Genomic DNA, 18408 nt, shown 5'->3' with positions numbered 1-18408 from the left:
GGTGAAGAGGGCTATTCTGGTGTGTTGTCTTTCTGTTAAGTGGCCCGGGCTGATAACGGTGCACTATTCCAGTGCCAGATGTCACAACAAGCCTGTGGGGTCACTTGCTGTGGCGTTGTCGCTTTCTTCACTGAAGAAACAAAGATGCAGTGTGCTATTGGCTGTGTCATCTGGCCAAATGCCCAATTTAAGGCCCAGTGAGAGCTGGACTCATCTGTCATCCTGAACACAGCATCTGAGACAATCTCGGAAATATTACATCTTTTGTAGCTCCTTAAATGTCATAAATAAAGCTGCATGGGTTGAATATCTTTCCTGCACATTTTCAAATGGACCTTGAAGTCTTGAGTTGTGATAATACCCTTTTGATGCCTTTTAATTGTCTGAATAGGCACTTCTCATATTCTCAAAGAGCACTTTTCATCTTCCAGTGGAGTGTCGTGCAGTCGGGCTGTAACGGTGTTAATCATCCCACATTTCTGGGAAAGGCTTCTTCTTCTGTGAAGACACAGAGACATCATAGCTTCTCATCATCACACCGATGTGATGCAGTCGCTAATGGCTGATTTTTACTCCGGTTGCGTGATGCTTATCCATTCTTTGGAAGTCCTCCAGTGATTCTCCAGCTCTCTCTCTGGCTTGTCTTGCCAGTAAGATCTCTATTGATGCTGCTGCCACCTCTGAGACCAGCCTACGCTCAGTGTTTCCCCACAGCTTTGGATTTACTGTAAATGCTCACTGCTTCTGCTTTCTCTTCTGATGGGCTTTTTAGTCTTTTTGTTGATTTTATAATGCGACTTTGCACTTTTATGGAGTTTAAAGAATGTACCTAATTGAGTATTTAGGGTTGACTGATGAAAGAAACCGACTTCTGGATGACTAAAAACGTGTTTTGTTTTTTTTCATTTTTCCTCATGCTTTTGTCCATCTACTTAATAACAGTGCTTATGTTTTAAGGAATAGTTCATTTTGGGATATGAAGCTCATTTGCGTTTCTTTCTGAGAGTGACATGAGAAGTTGAATACCACTCCCAAGCTGGAGCCAGGATGTGGTTAGCCTAGCTTAGCAGAAAGACGGGAAACGAGGAGAAACAGCTAGTCTGGCTTTCTCTAAAGTAAAATAAACTAAAGAGTCTACAGCCGTGCTAGCAGTACGGGACACACACTTGTGCGGACTTGGCATGGGTACCGGAGTTTGCCTCCTAGGTCTACTTGGCACTGCCGAGTTGCCCTTGAGCAAGGCACCAAACCCCAAACTGCTCATGGCGCCTGTCCACGAGCAGCCCCCTCGCTCTGACATCTCTCTATAGGTCCTGTTGGTGCATGTATGTGTATAATGGGTAGCTTGGGCCTACAGTATGTGTAATGTGTAAAAAAAATAACTAGGGATGCAACAATCAGATTTTTTCAGTCCCGATAGCTGCACTTGGTCTTTGGGTATTGGCCGATCCAATACTAGTGTTTAATCAATAAGCTGTATGCCTCACTGTTTGGAAGTGACTAGGATCATTCTGTTATGTGTAAGGCAACATCAGGCTTGACTTAAACATTGCTTTCCTAACTTTGTAAAACAAAATGTAACAAATAAAGTACATTTACTGAATTATTTATTATTAAAATAATAAATTATGCACCAGCAACTTGGTAAAACATCTTCAGAATGAACAGGAATTACAATTCAAGTGTAAACATATTTAATGCAGCAACAAATTGGTCAAAATAGAAACAGGAATTCCAGTATATAATGTATATACATATAGAATTGAATTGAATAGATCGGCCCCATTGTCACCAATACCCGATCCAGCTATTTGAGTCCGTATCGCTATCGCTATTGTTGCATCCATAAAAATAACGGAAAAAATTGAAAGTTCTTCTACTTTATGCATCTATGCATCTATCCATCCGCACTTTTAGCTAAATGGTAACATGAGCATGATGGTGCTGATGTGCAGCATGTTCACCATCTTAGTTTATCATGCTAACGTTTGTACATCTGTACACAGAAAGTACAGCAGAGGCTGATGGGAATGTCAATAGTTTTTTGCATTTGTGGTTAACAACTTGTGGTTTCAGAAGGTGTGAAGTGGAGTAAGTGTTTCTTGACAACAGTTCCCCTGGTTGCCTAGCAACGTCACTTTGACAACAACAACAACACTGCCGGCAGTTACTGCGCCAAGAAATAGTTACGCTCCTACTGAGGCCACTAATTGTCGTTTTCCTATTCCTGTTTGAGTACGGATCAAACAAAAACAATATGTAATATGTTAATGAGCTCTAGTGTTGTTTCCAGCTTTTATGCTAAGCTAGGCTAATCACCTCCTGGCTCCAGCTCCGTAGTTGATGCACACAAGATGTTAGAACTACTGTTTTATGAAACAGTAGTTCAGATATAAGTTATTTTTCAGTGTCGGTGCTGTAGTACGTGGCTTATACTCTACCTCTATGGCCTGTCTGATTGAGTTTCCATTTAGTTGGCCCGTGCTGTGTGAGCACTTCAGGAGAGAGAGGCTAAAGGGACACGTCTTACTTCCATTTGATCGCTAATGAAATTGCCGGTGGAATTTCTCTCCCTCCCTCCCCGCCCCCCCAGCTACATTAGCCGGACGTCCGTTTGATGTGAGCCTGCCTGTAACTGTATCTGCTCTGAACTTGGATATGTATCAGACCTCCCTCGGTTAGTAAATAGATGCGTGTAGCTGACCTGCAACAGCCTCCAATCTCATCAAGAAGCTTGGAGCAGGTGAAGATTTTGAATTACAATGTTGTTGTTGTTGTGACAATTTAAACCTGTATATTCCTGTAAAAATGACACACCAGCCTCTGGAGAGCATCTGTGATCAAGGGATGAAGTGTGAGTTGGTTTGTTTGGTCTTGCTCGTGCACTCCCTCGTGTCGTGTGTGCTGTCAGTCTCACGAGGGCCGATCATCTCAGAGAGTGGGAGGTGTAGACGACTCTCATTCACATTTAAAACGACGGGTTGATCTGCACAGACCTGCTGAAGATTGTTTGTCTTGGAACAAACCCAAACTATTTAAATGGTTTTGGCTCGCTGCTCTGGCCACGTGTACGCCAAATGCACACAGCGCTGCTGTCATACTGTCATACCTTCTCTTTTTTTTTTTTGTGCTGCTGTCAAGCATTGTTCTGCATGTCTTTTTTTTCTTTCTCGTAGTTGACTTACTTGTACAAGAAGTAAGTCAAGGTAATTGAGGTACTCTGAGGTCTTAATTTATTGTCTCTCTATAGATTTACAAATACAAAAATTATTATAAATTGCATTAAACATCCAAAATACTGTAGAAAATAGGAGTAGAAATCACCAGGAGCCCCACGATACGATATTATCACCATACGTAAATCACAATACAATCTGTTTTTAAACATTTTGCGATATGCTGAGTATGCGATAAGATATTTTACGATTTATTACCTTTTTTCAACTGCAAATTATGCAGTTTGTCGATAACTGTTTTATCTAATAAGATCCAGTTGTCATTCACATATCTTGAGGTCAGAGGTCAAGGGACCCCTTTGAAAATGTCCATGCCAGTTTTTCCCTCACCCCTAGTAGAAAATGTCAATTTCTTTTGTAGGGCAAACAAATTTTTCACCATACTTGGTTTATACAGAGCTCTATGTTCATATTGTTTTTCTCTGTTTGGGATTCCTGTTCCTATACTACTGAATATACCGGTATTAAAACGGTAACAAAAGACCATCAACAAGCTTGTTTTCGTAGGCGCATGTAGCCTTTGCAACGTATCCTCGTACAGCAGTTTGTATGATAACTTACGAAATGTTGTTCCTCGTTTTTCGTGCGTTTTCCTGCAAATGTCCAGCAACACGTGTGAATTTCCACTCGTTACATGCATTACAGTCTTTTCAAAATAGACTTCCGTCTTCACAGGAAACAACTCGGTTTGGTTTAGGCAATAAAATTACTTAGTTGGGTTTAAGAAAAGATCGTGGTTTGGGTTAAAACAACGTGACAAATAAATCAACGTTGACTTCTGGTTTCTCACGGGGTACGGACAACGGTCACTTGGGCGAAAGTCTTTTGTTTTTTGACCCCTGCATCCACCCTGACCTCCTCTACGCACCGTCTGTTGCTCTTTATTACATACCAATTGATTTTGTAGGATATATACAAAGTACTGTGCTTTCACTTTTCATAGGTATAGCTATTAACGGTGTGTGAGAACAGCCTGCCCTTTGTGATTTTACTCAATTTTTGAAATCTCTTGATTTCTTTTCATTGTTGTTCCTGGTTGTTTTCCACACTTGCAGTTCATGCTGATGAGAAAACAAGATCTGAGGGTAAAAAAAAATCCAGACTGGGACACTTCCAGATGCACTGTAGTGCTTAATATTACTGAGACGTAGGACGGACGCTTTAGTAGCAGCTCATTCAAACACTTTGACATGTCTCTCCTCTCTGCCTGAGACTGCAGTTTTATAGATACACACAGGCTCACAGAGCCAAAGGCTAACACAGGCTGCCATGGTTAGCCACACCTGATGCGGAGCTTGTCAGAGCTGTTGCTAGGAGACGGCTACATAGGCCTCTTGTAAACAATTATCTTCCCTTTCTGTGGCTCCCTCCCCCCATCCCGTCCGTCGTCCTCCGGTCCCAGGGCTGCTGCGTGGAAAACCACTCAACACGGGTCTCACCTGTGATTCAGCTCAGCTCTGTATTGATTATGCAATTATTACCCAGAACTCCCCCGAGGTGAAACGATTTCTGAGAGCTGTTTTCTTTAGCTTATTTTAAACTTGTTTACCAATTAGCAACATTTACACATGTGTGCATTCAATGATGTCTTTTTTCTGTTCTGCTGACAAACAGCTGTGCAGGTTAAAACACATTTATTCAGGCAGCAAGTAAGCGTTCCTCTTTTGTGTATGCAGCACGTCATGTGTAATAAAAGCTCTCTAGTAATGGCATCAAGGAGAGGCGTCTATCTGCAGCTTGCAGAGTCCCTCCAAGACATGCTCACCCTAACCTCAGGCTTAACTTACAAGCAAAGAAGTCCCTTTATGATGTGTTTAGTGTGGCAACTTATCACTAACTGGATTATTTTAATGGCTTGCCCACTTGTAAAAGGATAGCTTGAATCAAAAAGCTGATACCTGAGTCACAAAGACTGCATGAACTCTGTCTGTTGGTTTCTAACAGTGCACTTCTGTTTATGATCGGGTTTTTCTTCTGGTTTCATCATGCAGTTGGCCTAAAACATTAAAACGTGTTTATTTTTAAAATGTTGAAGTCCCAGTGAAACTGAAGTTAGTGTTTTTTGCTTTGTGCTGTGAGTATGCCCCAGTAAAATGGGACATTTGTGCGGTATACAGTTAAAAAAGGGATTTAAATCAAATCCTTCGCATTTGATTGGGCCGCTAAAAGTTGCAGATTGGTAGCTTACGTAAGCACACGTCATATTTTGTTTTACAGGAAGAAAAGATGATTGGATTTTGATATAAAAATATGAATAAATTTATTTTTTGGGGGTCTTTTTTTGCATATATTGCTAAATAGATACACAACATGACCAGGGATCTGTAAGGAATAATGTACAGCGAGCCGGTCATTATTGTGAAATATACCCCTTACAGGGTGAGGGTTGGGGTTTATTTCACAACAGTGACCTGCTAGCTGTACATTATTCCGCTTATTACACGGCTACTTACTTAAGAAATCAATAATTTGACACAAAAACGGTCCGCCAGAGTTCGACATCAGAACTGCGCCCATAGCAACGGTCTGCTATACATATCAACGGTGTGCTATAAAGAAATAACAGAGCGTAGAACGCCGTAATTGACCAATCGGAATCGAGTATTCAACAAAGCCGTGTAATAAAAAAGGGTTAATCTCAATGTTAAGGTTCACTGATGGGTCAAAGTTCTTAAAATGACCTTTAAATTGAATGACACCATATTGGAATTATTTGTAGTATTTTACTGCTCTTGATGACATTTGGGCCCCTTAACAAACCTACATGGGCTTTCTACACATGCGTGGTGTCTCTCACAGCATCCTCATGATTAAAAGAGCTTGAAAGTAATGCATTTTATTCAACTTAACACATTTCAAACCGGCAGTTATGTTGTGTAAAACGTTGTAAACGGTCAGAGAATCAGCTTGCAACGTCAGATTTCTGCGTATGAGCAGAGGACTCATTCAAAATGTTCTGCTCTTTCTTGCGAGCATCAATTATTAAAAGTAATTTAACACTCTGAGCTGTTACATCAACTACTTCTCATGTTCACCAATGTGTGTAGTCAATGGAGTGAGAAGAAAACCACTATCACTCCCCGTGCCCTGATCTCTTCCCACCGAGGCCTTTTCCCCCTCAGACATTGCACATTTTGTGTCTTTAGAAAATCTTACGTGCTGTTGCCTGACGTCAGAGTTTATAAGCCGGACAGACATCTGTGTTGTTGCTTCGCTCATCAACAAAGATGCAGTGTAGTGTTTGACTGTGTGATCTGGACAGCTGCCCCGTGGACACCCGACTGAACTCTTGTCATCGCCATCTGACTCTGACTACAGTACATTCTTGATATTAATGGATCTGTGTTATGGTGTCACGACGGAGGCCGCGGGGATTTCCTCTGAGAACACTTTGTTTGGTTCAGTCTGTGACTTCACACAAGGTACAGCGTGTACGAATGGGAAATAACTGCTTTTAGGGTCCATTAATCAAAAGGTTGTTTTCCTTCTCGGAGCCTCGGGGAGACGATGGTGTTTTAACTTGTTTCTCCATCAATGTGGTTTGAAATTAAAAGCTGTTTATTGAGGAGGTTTCTCATGACTTGCTTGGAGCATTTTTCAATGTCAACCATCACGAATGTTCTAATTTAAATCCATTTTAACTTTATTTTTATGACTTTCTGTTGATCATGTTCGCTGTTTTTCAGTGACTTTCTACTAATTTTGGACATATTTCTGCTTGTGCCAAAATGAACCAGTTTCCCTCTGGTACTGTCCTCCTTACCTAGTTCACTTGCAAAGCAGCTAGTTTGAACTACATACAGAAGTTGGTTCAACTCTTGTCCCTAAAGATAGAAGTCAACCTCTGCAGAACCTCGTTAGCTTTCAGCATACCAGTCTGTCATGATGATAGGTGGCTGGAAGGTTGTGATGATGGAGCTTAATGTTTAGTGTCTAATTTTAAATCGGAGCCATCATGATTTGTTGGCATCCGTCATGTCTGTTCCTCTGTTTGCACTTTACTAACTAATGTATTCAAAATAGGGCTGTCAATCAATTAAATATTTAATCCCGATTTAATCGCATGATTGTCAATGATTAATCACAAGTTTTTTATCTGTTCAAAATGTACATTATAGGGAGATTTGTCAGGTATTTAATACTCTTATCAACAACGGAGTGGGTAAATATGCTGCTTTATGCAAATGTATGCATATATTTCTTATTGGAAATCAATTAACAACACAAAACAATGACAATATTATCCAGAAACCCTCACAGGTACTGCATTTAGCATAAAACAATATGCTCAAATCATAACATAGCAAACTGCAGCCCTACAGGCAACAACAGCTGTCAGTGTGTCAGTGTGCTGACTTGACTATGACTTGCCACAAACTGCATGTGATGATCATAAAGTGGGCATGTCTGTAAAGGGGAGACTCGTGGGTACCTATAGAACCCATTTTCATTCACATATCTTGAGGTCAGAGGTCAAGGGACCCCTTTGAAAATGGCCATGCCAGTTTTTCCTCGCCAAAATTTAGCGCAAGTTTGGAGTGTTATTAAACCTCCTTTGCAACAAGCTAGTATGACATGGTTGGTACCAATGGATTCCTTATGTTCTCTAGTTTCATATGATGCTCACTCTAGCTTTGCATTAAAGAAATTAGTGGCGTTAAAATGAATTTGCGTTAACACGTTATTATCGCGTTAACTTTGACAGCCCTAAATCAAAAGGAAAACGGCTAAGACGTATCCTGTAGCCACAGTGTATGAAAATACTCTTAATTATTCTTGTTCAGGTTGGTGCCTCACTGCAAACCACAGTTTAAGCAAAGCACTGCACTGTGAAAAGAATATTTTAAATATGTAAACCAACATTCAAATTGGTTATGGGCTGTCATGGAAATATTTCAAATGGGACTTAAAATGAGGAACTTGTGTAAAGATGATGCGAGGTGGGCAAGTGGTTTGTCCAAGAGGCAGGTTTCTGGTCTCTTGTCATTTTTCTATGATAAATAATGTACATAAATGATTTTACTATAGTACCCTAACCAGCAGTTAAGCCCACAATGTGATGACCAAGTATAAGAGGGGAACATGTTCCCACTTTCAAACATAATGAGACCTGAAGCTGCATCTAATGTTGATATTTGGAGGAGTTTGTAGAGATCTTGTATCTTGAAGCGTGAGTCCTTTTTGTAATGATGGTGCAGATATTCTTATGGGTACATTCATAAACATGTTTAAGATGCTGGCCTGAGAGCAGCCTCTCCTGGGTCTGATCTCATGTGACACTTGAGCTTTACTGCTTGTTTTTAAGGTTTTAAAAGGGCTGGCGTCAGCTTACATAGCAGACGTCTTGAATCTTCATACTCCGGTTAGAGCACTGAGGTGGACCAATCAGATGTTCCTGTATGTCCCCAGAATTGGACACAAAAACAGTGGCGACCGAGCCTTTGCGGTGGACGCCTCTAAGCTCTGGAACAGTTCACCTATTCATATAAAACCTGCTCGTCTACCTCTTCTGGTTGGCGTTTGATTGAGTTTGACAACCTTGACTTCATCTTCTTTTGTGCGGTAGTTTTTTCTGCACATTATGTTTTTTTTCTTATTCCGTTTGCTTTGTATTCATTTGTGTTTGGTTCAGCGCTTTGGACACCTGCGGTTGTTTTTTAAATGTGCTGTACAAATAAAGTTTGACATGACTTGATAAGGGCTGCACCTTTTCATTGAGTAATCTGTTGATTATTTTCTCGATTAATGGATTAGTTGTTTGGTCTATAAAATGTCAGAAAATGGTGAAAAATGTCGATCAGTGTTTCCCAAAGCCCAAGATGACGTCATCAAATGTCTTGTTTTGTCCACAACTCAAGAGATATTCAGTTTACGGTCATAGAGGAGTAAAGAAACCGGGAAATATTCACATTAAGGAAGCTGGAATCAGAGAATTTTTTTTTCTTAAAAAATGACTCAAACCGATTAATCGATTATCAAAATAGTTGGAGATTAATTGAATAGTTGACAACTAATCAATTAATCATTGCCGTTCTATACCTGACTTGAGGAAGCTCCTCTGTATGTTTATGTCTGCAGTATCTGACGCCAAAATGATGCTCTTGTGTTTTCAAATCAGACAGCTACTGTACCTATAATCAAAGAACGTATATTGCCAAGAAGTGAAAGTCAATTGTTCGTTCCATTGCAACATCAGCACCCAGCAGCAAAGATAAGCTTCCGCCATTTTGGACTGAAGGCGACTACCGGGTACCAGTACAACATCAGTCTAATAAAGTGCTGTACAAAAGTAAAACACTGGAGTTTCATCTCTTTGCTTCTATACTCTTTGCTATAACTATTCCTACAGTGTTCGTACAATACGTTTTGTCCAATACTGTAACTAGACCCTTCATTATTCCCAACTCATCCAATGACCATAATGCAGAAGATTCAGTTGTGTTGCATAACATTTTCACAGATTGTAGATTAAGTTCTCCAGTTTTCTTTAGTGTATATCACCAGACTCCCACTAGTCCAAACGATCAATAAGACAATCAATGATTTTCAGACCAAAGCAGTGGTTGAAACGCTTCATTTTGCCCTGTGAGTCTGTTTAGGAGGCAACGTTGTACTAGTTTCTTCGGAGACAACAACATTATTGCTGATTTTCTTGCCCCATGAGTGAAACGGACTACTTTGAAAATAGCCCACACTTGATCTGCTGATCCTTTGTGAATGAACGACTGCTGGCAGCACAATGGGGTGAGGTGATACTACAGATGTAGATGGAGAAGTACTGCTGCTGTAAGAAGAGGCTTGTTGGCATCAATAAATCATCACCGCATTAATTGTACAGGTCTTCTATTAACAACAATTCCACGTTGCGGTATGCGTTTTTGAAATCTGAAGATGTCCTTACAGCACGACAGAAAAGGTGGGAGGGTAGGCTGTGACCATAACAATTACGATACACCTACAATCATGTCCGCTGTTCTCAAACTATCTCCTCACATCCCACTGAATCTTTGTTTTTGGTGTATGGGGGGAAAAAAGACTTCAGTTGTAGCCTCCAATTAACGACTGAAAGTATTACATGAAGCGGGCTGCTCAGGTGCGGCTCAACTATCAGGAGCACAGATGTGTAGTCGTGAGTATTTTTCTCTGCATTGATTGTTTGAATACAGCGTTGGTGCGTGTTGCCGTGGCCCACTGCTGCGTCCCCTGCCTCTTGTTAAATGAATGGTGTGCAGGTGCTAGAGGCTCCTTGTGGGGGTAATTAAAGCATGTCATTACATGGGCAGTTAAATTGTCACTGTACTGTTGAACCTGTTTGAAATGATAATGGCGCTCGGCTGGAGGCGGTGCTGTATTGCTCTCCAGTCAGGCGCCCTGTTGTTTTGGATCAGGAATTAGCCTGTTAATGTTTCTGAAGCATGTCTAGTAGCTCTTAGACTTCTTAAAAGGCAAATTAACACCTGCGGAAGTGAATGACAAATAGCCACGAGAACTGAGCTATAACCTGATTTAAAAGTTGTTTCTTGGCACACATGATGATGAAGCAATGACATGACTCTGAAAGTTATTGTGGTGTGATTGTATTGTGAATGCCATCATTGTCAGTCCAGTATTTCCAGATTTAAATACCTCCATGTTTTGATAGCAACCTGACCTTGATTTGAAAGGATGGAAAACTACCTTTGGTCCATTTCATTTTTCCTTCTTTCATTCAAGTAATTCAGCTCAGTTTGGTGTATAATTTTAAATTCAAAACATGAGTGTAACCCTGTTTGTTTAATAGTAAATAACTCGTACATATCTATTGTTTGCATGTGAAATCATTTGGCTTTTCTATGCAAATGTGTTGGTGTTTGTTTGACGTGTTGCATACTCTTGGATCATGCTGGTTAATTAGCGCCAGGAAGGGGAGGGGTTTGTTGTATTGGTAGTGCATGGGTAATGACCCTGTTGGCATAGTAGCAGCATGCTCAATGGGCCATGTGTGTGTGTGCACAGCCGGTGTACACCAGCCAGCCAAATGCCTTGCCTTCAGTGCGACATCTCTTGGCACACGACTCTGGCAAGCGACGTGTGTGCAGAGCTCCTAGCCCTCCACCCAGCAGAGATATGACTGTAACCTGCTTTCTCAACCACACATCGTAGTAGTAGTAGTAGTGTAAATGAATATTTTCTTGAGGTAGCAGTCTGTGGTGCTTCTTCTTGTCTGCAGGGTTTCATTCAAACTAAACACCAAAGAAACCGATATTGATGCTGGTTGAAGATTTAAAAATGAGTGCTTGCATGGTGTTTTGATTGAGGTTTGATGCTCTGCCACGTGGTGAAGACAATTGGGATGGAGTTTACTTGAGCGTAGACAGTAATTGCAGACTATCCCTGGTGTTTGTTTGGGAAACCGGTTGTGTACTCAAACTGTAGAACTAAAACAATTAGTCGCTCAACTGATTAGTCACCAGACAAGAAGTTAATTGATTGTCATTCAGTCAAGCAAAAACTGCCAGACGGATCTGTGGTTTCAGCTTTTCAGATGTGATGTGCATGGGAACGTCATTTAACAATTCTAGTGAACATCATCAACACATTAGCAAGAATTTTGCCACTGAAGGTCTTTGATATTTGCCTCCGAACAGATTGAGCAGCTAGACCAAGAAAGGTTTGCATTTGGGTCCACCCTCCAGGCTGAAGTGACGGGAAGCTGGTTCAGTCTAGCTCACATCTACTTTCTACTTTTCACCCCAACCCCCCAAACAAGCTCCCCTCCCATTGGAAACCTCTCTGGTCGTGCTCTCGGAGGGTGTCTAGACTTTGTGACATTCAGCCGGTTTTGTGTCTAATGCTTTAATTACCCTCAGTATCATTCAGGAGGTAATTATATCAAATTATTTCACTTCCAGTCCTAACGACTAATTAGAATAAAAGATGCAACTGGACATTTCCGACTTGATTAACATAATTTTATGGGATCACTTTCATTCTATTATTCCTCATACTGAGACGGCTATTATCCATTACTGCCCATTACTGCCCATTAAGAGTGTTACCGTTGTTATTCATCCACATTTTTTTACCAGTAACTCCAAAGATCAGTGGAGGTGGAAGGTGCATCACAATGCTGTTGTGCCCACAGCCCTTCCTATTCAGCAGAAATGGCGTAGCTCGATTGCCCTTGCTGGAATAGCGTAGACTCAGCCCGAGTAAAACCAAAAGCTGGGATTGACATCACAGATTAATGAAGATTACATGCGGCGATTACTGGCCACGGGATGAATCGTGATGACCTCATGTCCCATCAGAAGGCAATAAATCAGGAGATGTCAGTGGAGCTCTCCGTGGAGGAGCCGGGAACAGGGAGGTGGACATTCAGGTCAATGACATGGGAACAGAAATAGCTCAAGGTTACAGTGTTTATATAGGGAGTATACATCTGTGAGTTTTCTAGTTGTTGCATGAAAGGCAAAGCTCCGAGGAATAATTCTAAGAGCTCAATCAACATTTGAGGTCTCGGGTCAATCAAACCTCCGATCCACAATGCAGACGCACCCCTCCATTGATGAGGAATTGTTGGCAGACTAGGATCTCCCATGGGATTACACACCAGGCCGGGATCTCACATTCTTAGTATTCTTCGAATGCAAACGCGCACAATCGCCCCACATGCAGAGGGCTGACCCCTCTTTTGAAAAAGAAGCGTGCAGATCCCATGCTTAGTGACCCCCAACCTGCCCCGGCTTCCACTTCCCACTGCCACCTCCTCTCTGTTCCCTGTCCCTCCTTTTTTAATTTATTTCAATGGCCACCTTCCTCTCACCCATCCACCACTCATCTGGCGTGGGAACCTACACCTGTGGCTCTCCCCAGACATCTTCTGCCTTCACCAAAATGACCTTTTTGTGATGACTCAAATACCTGAATTAATGGTCCATTTAGTGCCATGCGATGCAAAGATTGCACTGTTACATCATTTCAAGCAAACACAGATTCACTGAGTTCATGACATAAATATCCCAATTCTTTTTTTCCACCATGCCCCCCCTTCTTGACTTGAAAACTAGGATTTCTCTGAGTAAATCCTCTTATCCATTAGGGGAAGGGCCGGGTTGGGTTTTGGAGATTTGACTGACAGAGGATTCTTCGTGGTCTCGGATGAAGTATTTCACACTGTCAACGGTAGCTGACGTGTTTTGAGTTGAGAGAAAAAAAGGCTAATGAAATATTTTTGGATATGTTGGATATAAATTTCAGACTCATGCAAGAAGCACTGGCAGCGTTTTTTTGACTTCACCCATGCAACTGTTCTGCCCAGGCTCAGCAGCACACATGCTGACACTAATTGTCCTCGTGCTGACTGTGTCTCTTCATGGACAATGGTTTTGATTGGGATGGGGGTGAGTTATGATGTTGGGACAAGGGTCTTTGTTCAGTAGCCTTTCCCCCTTCCCTCCCCCACACCTCCCCTTTATCCCCCTGCCCATCCATCTATCTTGTTCCAACCATTTGGGCAGCTGTCACTTAATCCAGCTAATCACAGAGTGGGATGGTCTGTGGGAAACCAGACTAGTCCCCCAGCATGCACTGACTCTGGGAACTATTTACTCAAACAATTACAACATGTAGGCATGCAAGCAAGCAAGCAAGCCTGGGTTTTTAGGTAAACCCTAAAGGTGGAGGTCACAATCTGGCCACCTGTTCTTTCTGCGATCTTTGATTCTGCCTTGTGACGAGGTTCGTCTGCGTAGTCTCACGATACATCCCAAGACCTCCTGCCACTAATTCATTCATTGCCACTCACAGCTCCTCTTGTATGCATTGGCATATGCACACACCCACCCACATGCTCAGACTGGGGCAGCTAGCCCACCCTTTTTGTGGTTGGGGGAGGGGCAATGGGTGGAAAGGTCAGAAGCCGAGCTACATGTCGTGGGATGATCCACGTTCATGTCAAATAATCCATCTTTGAGGCCGCATCTGTTGTGCGTCTGCGGTCGGACGGGTTGGCAGAGCTTCCGGAAACGGCAGCACGAGGTTCGCCAGAAAACCCCCGACTCCCTACTCTCTTCCACACCCTTTTCCTCTACTACTACCCCAGCCTAGTTTAGCCTCTCGTGTCTTACCGGTAGCTACAGTCTCGTACAGCTGTACCCCCCTCCCGTGTCCAAACTCTGACCCAAGCCCTTTAGCTCACCCCTATCCTGTCATCTTCTATCCCCTTCTCTTGTCACCCGTGGTCTTCCACAATAACACTCCCCTCCCCTTCCTCCCGCCACCACCCACAGCCAGACAAGCCTACTTAATCCCACAGCCCAGCAGCAACCAGCCTACCAGCTTGTTGGTCCCCCAGATCAACAACACAGACTGACACACACACATTTTCCAATTCCCCTCCCTGTGATTTCTCTTTCCCGCTTCAATGGGGCATTGAAGTCTCTCAAATACTTGCCTTATGCGTCTTCTTTTTTGTACCACCCCCCCCTCCAGGCCAACGTCCTATCAATGACATTACAGTAGAGGTCACAGCAGTCACTCTGTGGCTACTACAACTGTCACTGGTGGTGACGTAATGAGTGTTATTTAGGTCAGCTGGTTGCCTAGCAGTGTGCCCTGCAGCACACCAGCTAGATTACTCTTGTGATGCTGGTTAGCTTGGTTAGTTTCCATCTGTGTGTGTTTACTCAAACCAGTGTCGGCTCAGGTTTTTGCCACATCATTGCAAAGAATTTGACAGCTTGCATGTTTTTTAAAAAGCAATTCCCCCCAATATCCATAAAGCATCAATTAAAATCTGCACCTAAATTGACAAAATGTAATAGTTTCAAATACATAAATAAAAATGTAATCATTGAAATACTTGTTATATTCCAAAATAAATAAGAATTGTTATGTGCATTACGGCTGCAACTAACGATGATGTACATTGTCGATTATTTTCTCGATTAATCGATTGGTTGTTTGGTCTACAAAATGTTAGAAAAATGTGAAAATGACGATTACTGTTTCCCAAAACTGTCTTTTATATTTGTTATTAACCAATTAATCCACAATAAGTCAGAAAATAGTGAATAATAGCCATCTCATTTTACCAGCGCTCAAAACGACGTCTTCAATCAACAGTCCGAAACCAAATATATCCAATTAATAATGATATAAAACAGAAAAAAGACAGCAAATCCTCACTTTTGAGAAAATTTTAAAAATATTTGTAATTTTTGCTTCATAAATGTCTTAAAGCATTAATGGATTAATTTACCGTTGATCCACTAATTGATTAATAAACTAATCATTTCAGCCTCAGGGTAAAACACATTCATCAACGCACCACTCCTGTTACACTGGTCAACTGTTATACTGATAATCCCCTTAGCTGCTGATTTACCTCACTGTCTGACTACCAAGGACAAAGCCAGGCAGAGTTCATCTCACACAGCTAATATTGGCAAAGTCACCTTCTTAATGGACATCGTACCTGCTGAGGTTTTAGTTTTTTCCTGAAAACATGGTGGAAGACCACCTGCCTTTAACTGTTCTTGTTCTGTTTTATACATCGATTGTGGTAGAAGGAAGCTGAAACTGATTTAAGATTAGAAGAGACAGGAAAACGGTGTAGTCGGTGGGTAGAACGTAAACAATCGCGTCTGGGTCTCAATAATAAAACTGCGTTATAAATACATCAGATTTACCCAGTCGCTAACATTCACTGTCTAGCAGCTAGTTATGATTAATAGATGTATTTCAAAGGAATAGTTAATCTCTGGATATTTGCTTTCAATACCCCGAGTTGTGGTTTTGTCATCATGAGGTTGCTAGGCAACCAGCGGAGACTCCAGGCAGTCACTGCTTCCAGACGAGAAAAAGCCCCGCACATAACCTCCTGTAAATCCACCACTTGTTGTGTTTACTTTCATTTTTTGTAAAGGTTAAAGAAATGTAATATAACGTTTCTATTGGTGAGCTTTAGAGGGCTGTCAGGTGGATTTTCTTTATAGAGCCTAGCTAGCAGTTTCCTTTTGTTTCCAGTCTTTATGCTAAGCTAAGCTACGCTATCATAATCACGATTATTTTCGTCAATATTGAGATCACGATTATTTATCACGATTATTCAGACTTTGGAAACATTATGCATTTAGAAAGAACATTTTGTCGCCTGCATTTTAAAGTGAAATGCATCATTGTAATGCACTTTGAGAGCTAAATTAAGAGGCTACATCTATAAAGAACTTAAACACATTGGTTGTATAGATATGAATGGTGATGACACAGCAAAGAAGTCGTACCTACAAAGCATTGTAAACGAGACGGGGTCCGACATGGTTGACAGTCGAGCAGGGAGCTTTGGACGACAGGCAAGGGGTGCGGTAAAGCGCCACCTTTACCTTTCCAGACCGACCTAGAGTTCCCACGTGGGGATCCTCCCACACTGAGCCGACCCTGACCTGCAGAGCAGGGCAAAAGTGCACCACTGTAAAAGAAAGGGGTACGCTGGATTTATAACACAAGACAAAACGGAACGGAAAGCACAATAATCGGTATATGTCGATAATCTTGTATTCTCCAAAATCTTATTTAAATTTGATTAATTGCACAGCCCTAAGCCCTAATGCATGATAAAAATGTCTGCATCGTAAATATCGAGTTATTACAACGTGCACCTTCACCATGAATATCTTTGTGCATCCTCAGTTGAACTCCTGAACACATCTCAGTGCGTTTTGTTGCCAGGACTCTTGTTTCAAAGCTTCACTGTGGAGCCAGCAGGTGTGCGTGCAGGTTCATACTACCACATATGCATACTGAACCAGAGGAGAGCCGGTACAGCCGAGGCAGTCCGCTGTTCCCTCGTGTCCTCTCCACATCTCAGTCCTGCAGCTTCTCTTGGCTTCTTTCCACAGTTGTACTTGCCGTATCCTCCTGCTGTCTTATCTTTGAATCATTGGGTTTCATTGGCAGCGTAACTCAAGCGCACCTTCGAGTAACGGGGCCAGGTTGCAAACGAGACTCTGTAGTAGCAATGAAATCGATTTTTGCATCATCTCCCTTTGTGTGTGTGTGTGTGTGAGCTGATGCTTGTAGAAGAGTTGCATGACTATGGTTAAAAAGATCCTCCACATTATCTCTCTGTATTATGAACACATTGTGATTATTGGTAATATTTACTTCTCTGTAAATTTGGGAACAAAATAACAAAGGCCCTTTGTTAAATGTTTCTTTTTTGTAGCGAGGCATCATGTAATCATCATTTTGTCAACACTTTGATGCTTCATTTGCTGTCATTTGGATTGTAATATTCTAACATTTACAAACATATCAGAAGAAAATACTATTATTATCATATTTAAGTGATGTGAAATGGTAATGTTGGACTGGAAGTGAGCTGTGACTAGTTCCAGTGCTCACTGAAAGAAAAGGGGACTTAAATTGGAGAACATTTAATAGTACAGCAGGTGTTCTGATATCATACCATACAATGCCTTCGCTCTATAGGCAACATAAGTCATTGCTGCTCGAATGGACAGCAGTCTAAGTGCTCAGTTAGATGAGCAAAACTCCTACACCGTGTGTTTGGGACATGAAGAGAGAAAGATGCTATTTTGTCCAAATTTCACCTGACTCATTTCTTTTTTTCCTTTTCCCTCCAGCGGACGTACACGTTGATCTTAGAGGCCTGGGACTGGGACAACGGCACACGCAACAGTAAGTCTAAACTTCACACACCTCTCAGAGCTGTGGCTTCTATAAACCGATGCTGAAGGAGATAAAAGTGGATGTGCTTGGTGGTTTTAAAGGAGTTTCAGTACAATTTCTAAAAGGAGTTTTGAGGGTATGCCATCTTGTTGTCAATTTTGTAAAGCTGCACTGACCATATATAATGGTGGTTTGCAGATATGAATCCCTCGTGGCTGTTTTTAAAATGTGAATCTTTGTTTTTTTAACAGTTGTTTGGACATAACGCACAATTTAAAATCTGTCACCTTGGTGTCACACACAACGCTTCTAATTATATAGGCCGAGCAATTAAGCCAGTAAAAGAATCTGCAGATTAATTGATAATATACATAATTGTTAGAATAATTTTATCAGGGCTGACCCAAATGCTTCGAAGCTTCGACCATTGCCATGGTAATCAACCTCCAAATCACTATTCGGATGCTTCGTTTTGTTTTTTTGTCTGTATGTAATTATA

At 41.6% G+C, this 18408-nt stretch overlaps 1 protein-coding gene across 4 annotated transcripts in view; it reads left to right on the top strand.

Moving 5' to 3' along the window:
* jag2b (jagged canonical Notch ligand 2b) overlaps positions 1–18408 on the top strand; it is a 55481-nt gene that overhangs the window by 4673 nt on the left and 32400 nt on the right. For all 4 annotated transcript variants that reach the window (XM_074615083.1, XM_074615085.1, XM_074615082.1 and 1 more), the window contains exon 3: positions 17864–17918. In XM_074615083.1, coding sequence (XP_074471184.1) covers positions 17864–17918 — 55 coding nt within the window. The remainder of the gene's footprint in view (positions 1–17863; positions 17919–18408) is intronic.

Source organism: Sebastes fasciatus, chromosome 18, assembly GCF_043250625.1.
Source record: "Sebastes fasciatus isolate fSebFas1 chromosome 18, fSebFas1.pri, whole genome shotgun sequence".
Taxonomy (NCBI): Eukaryota; Metazoa; Chordata; class Actinopteri; order Perciformes; family Sebastidae; genus Sebastes; species Sebastes fasciatus.
The sequence above is the reverse complement of the archived record's forward strand: the minus strand, read 5'-3'. Positions and strand labels throughout refer to the sequence as shown.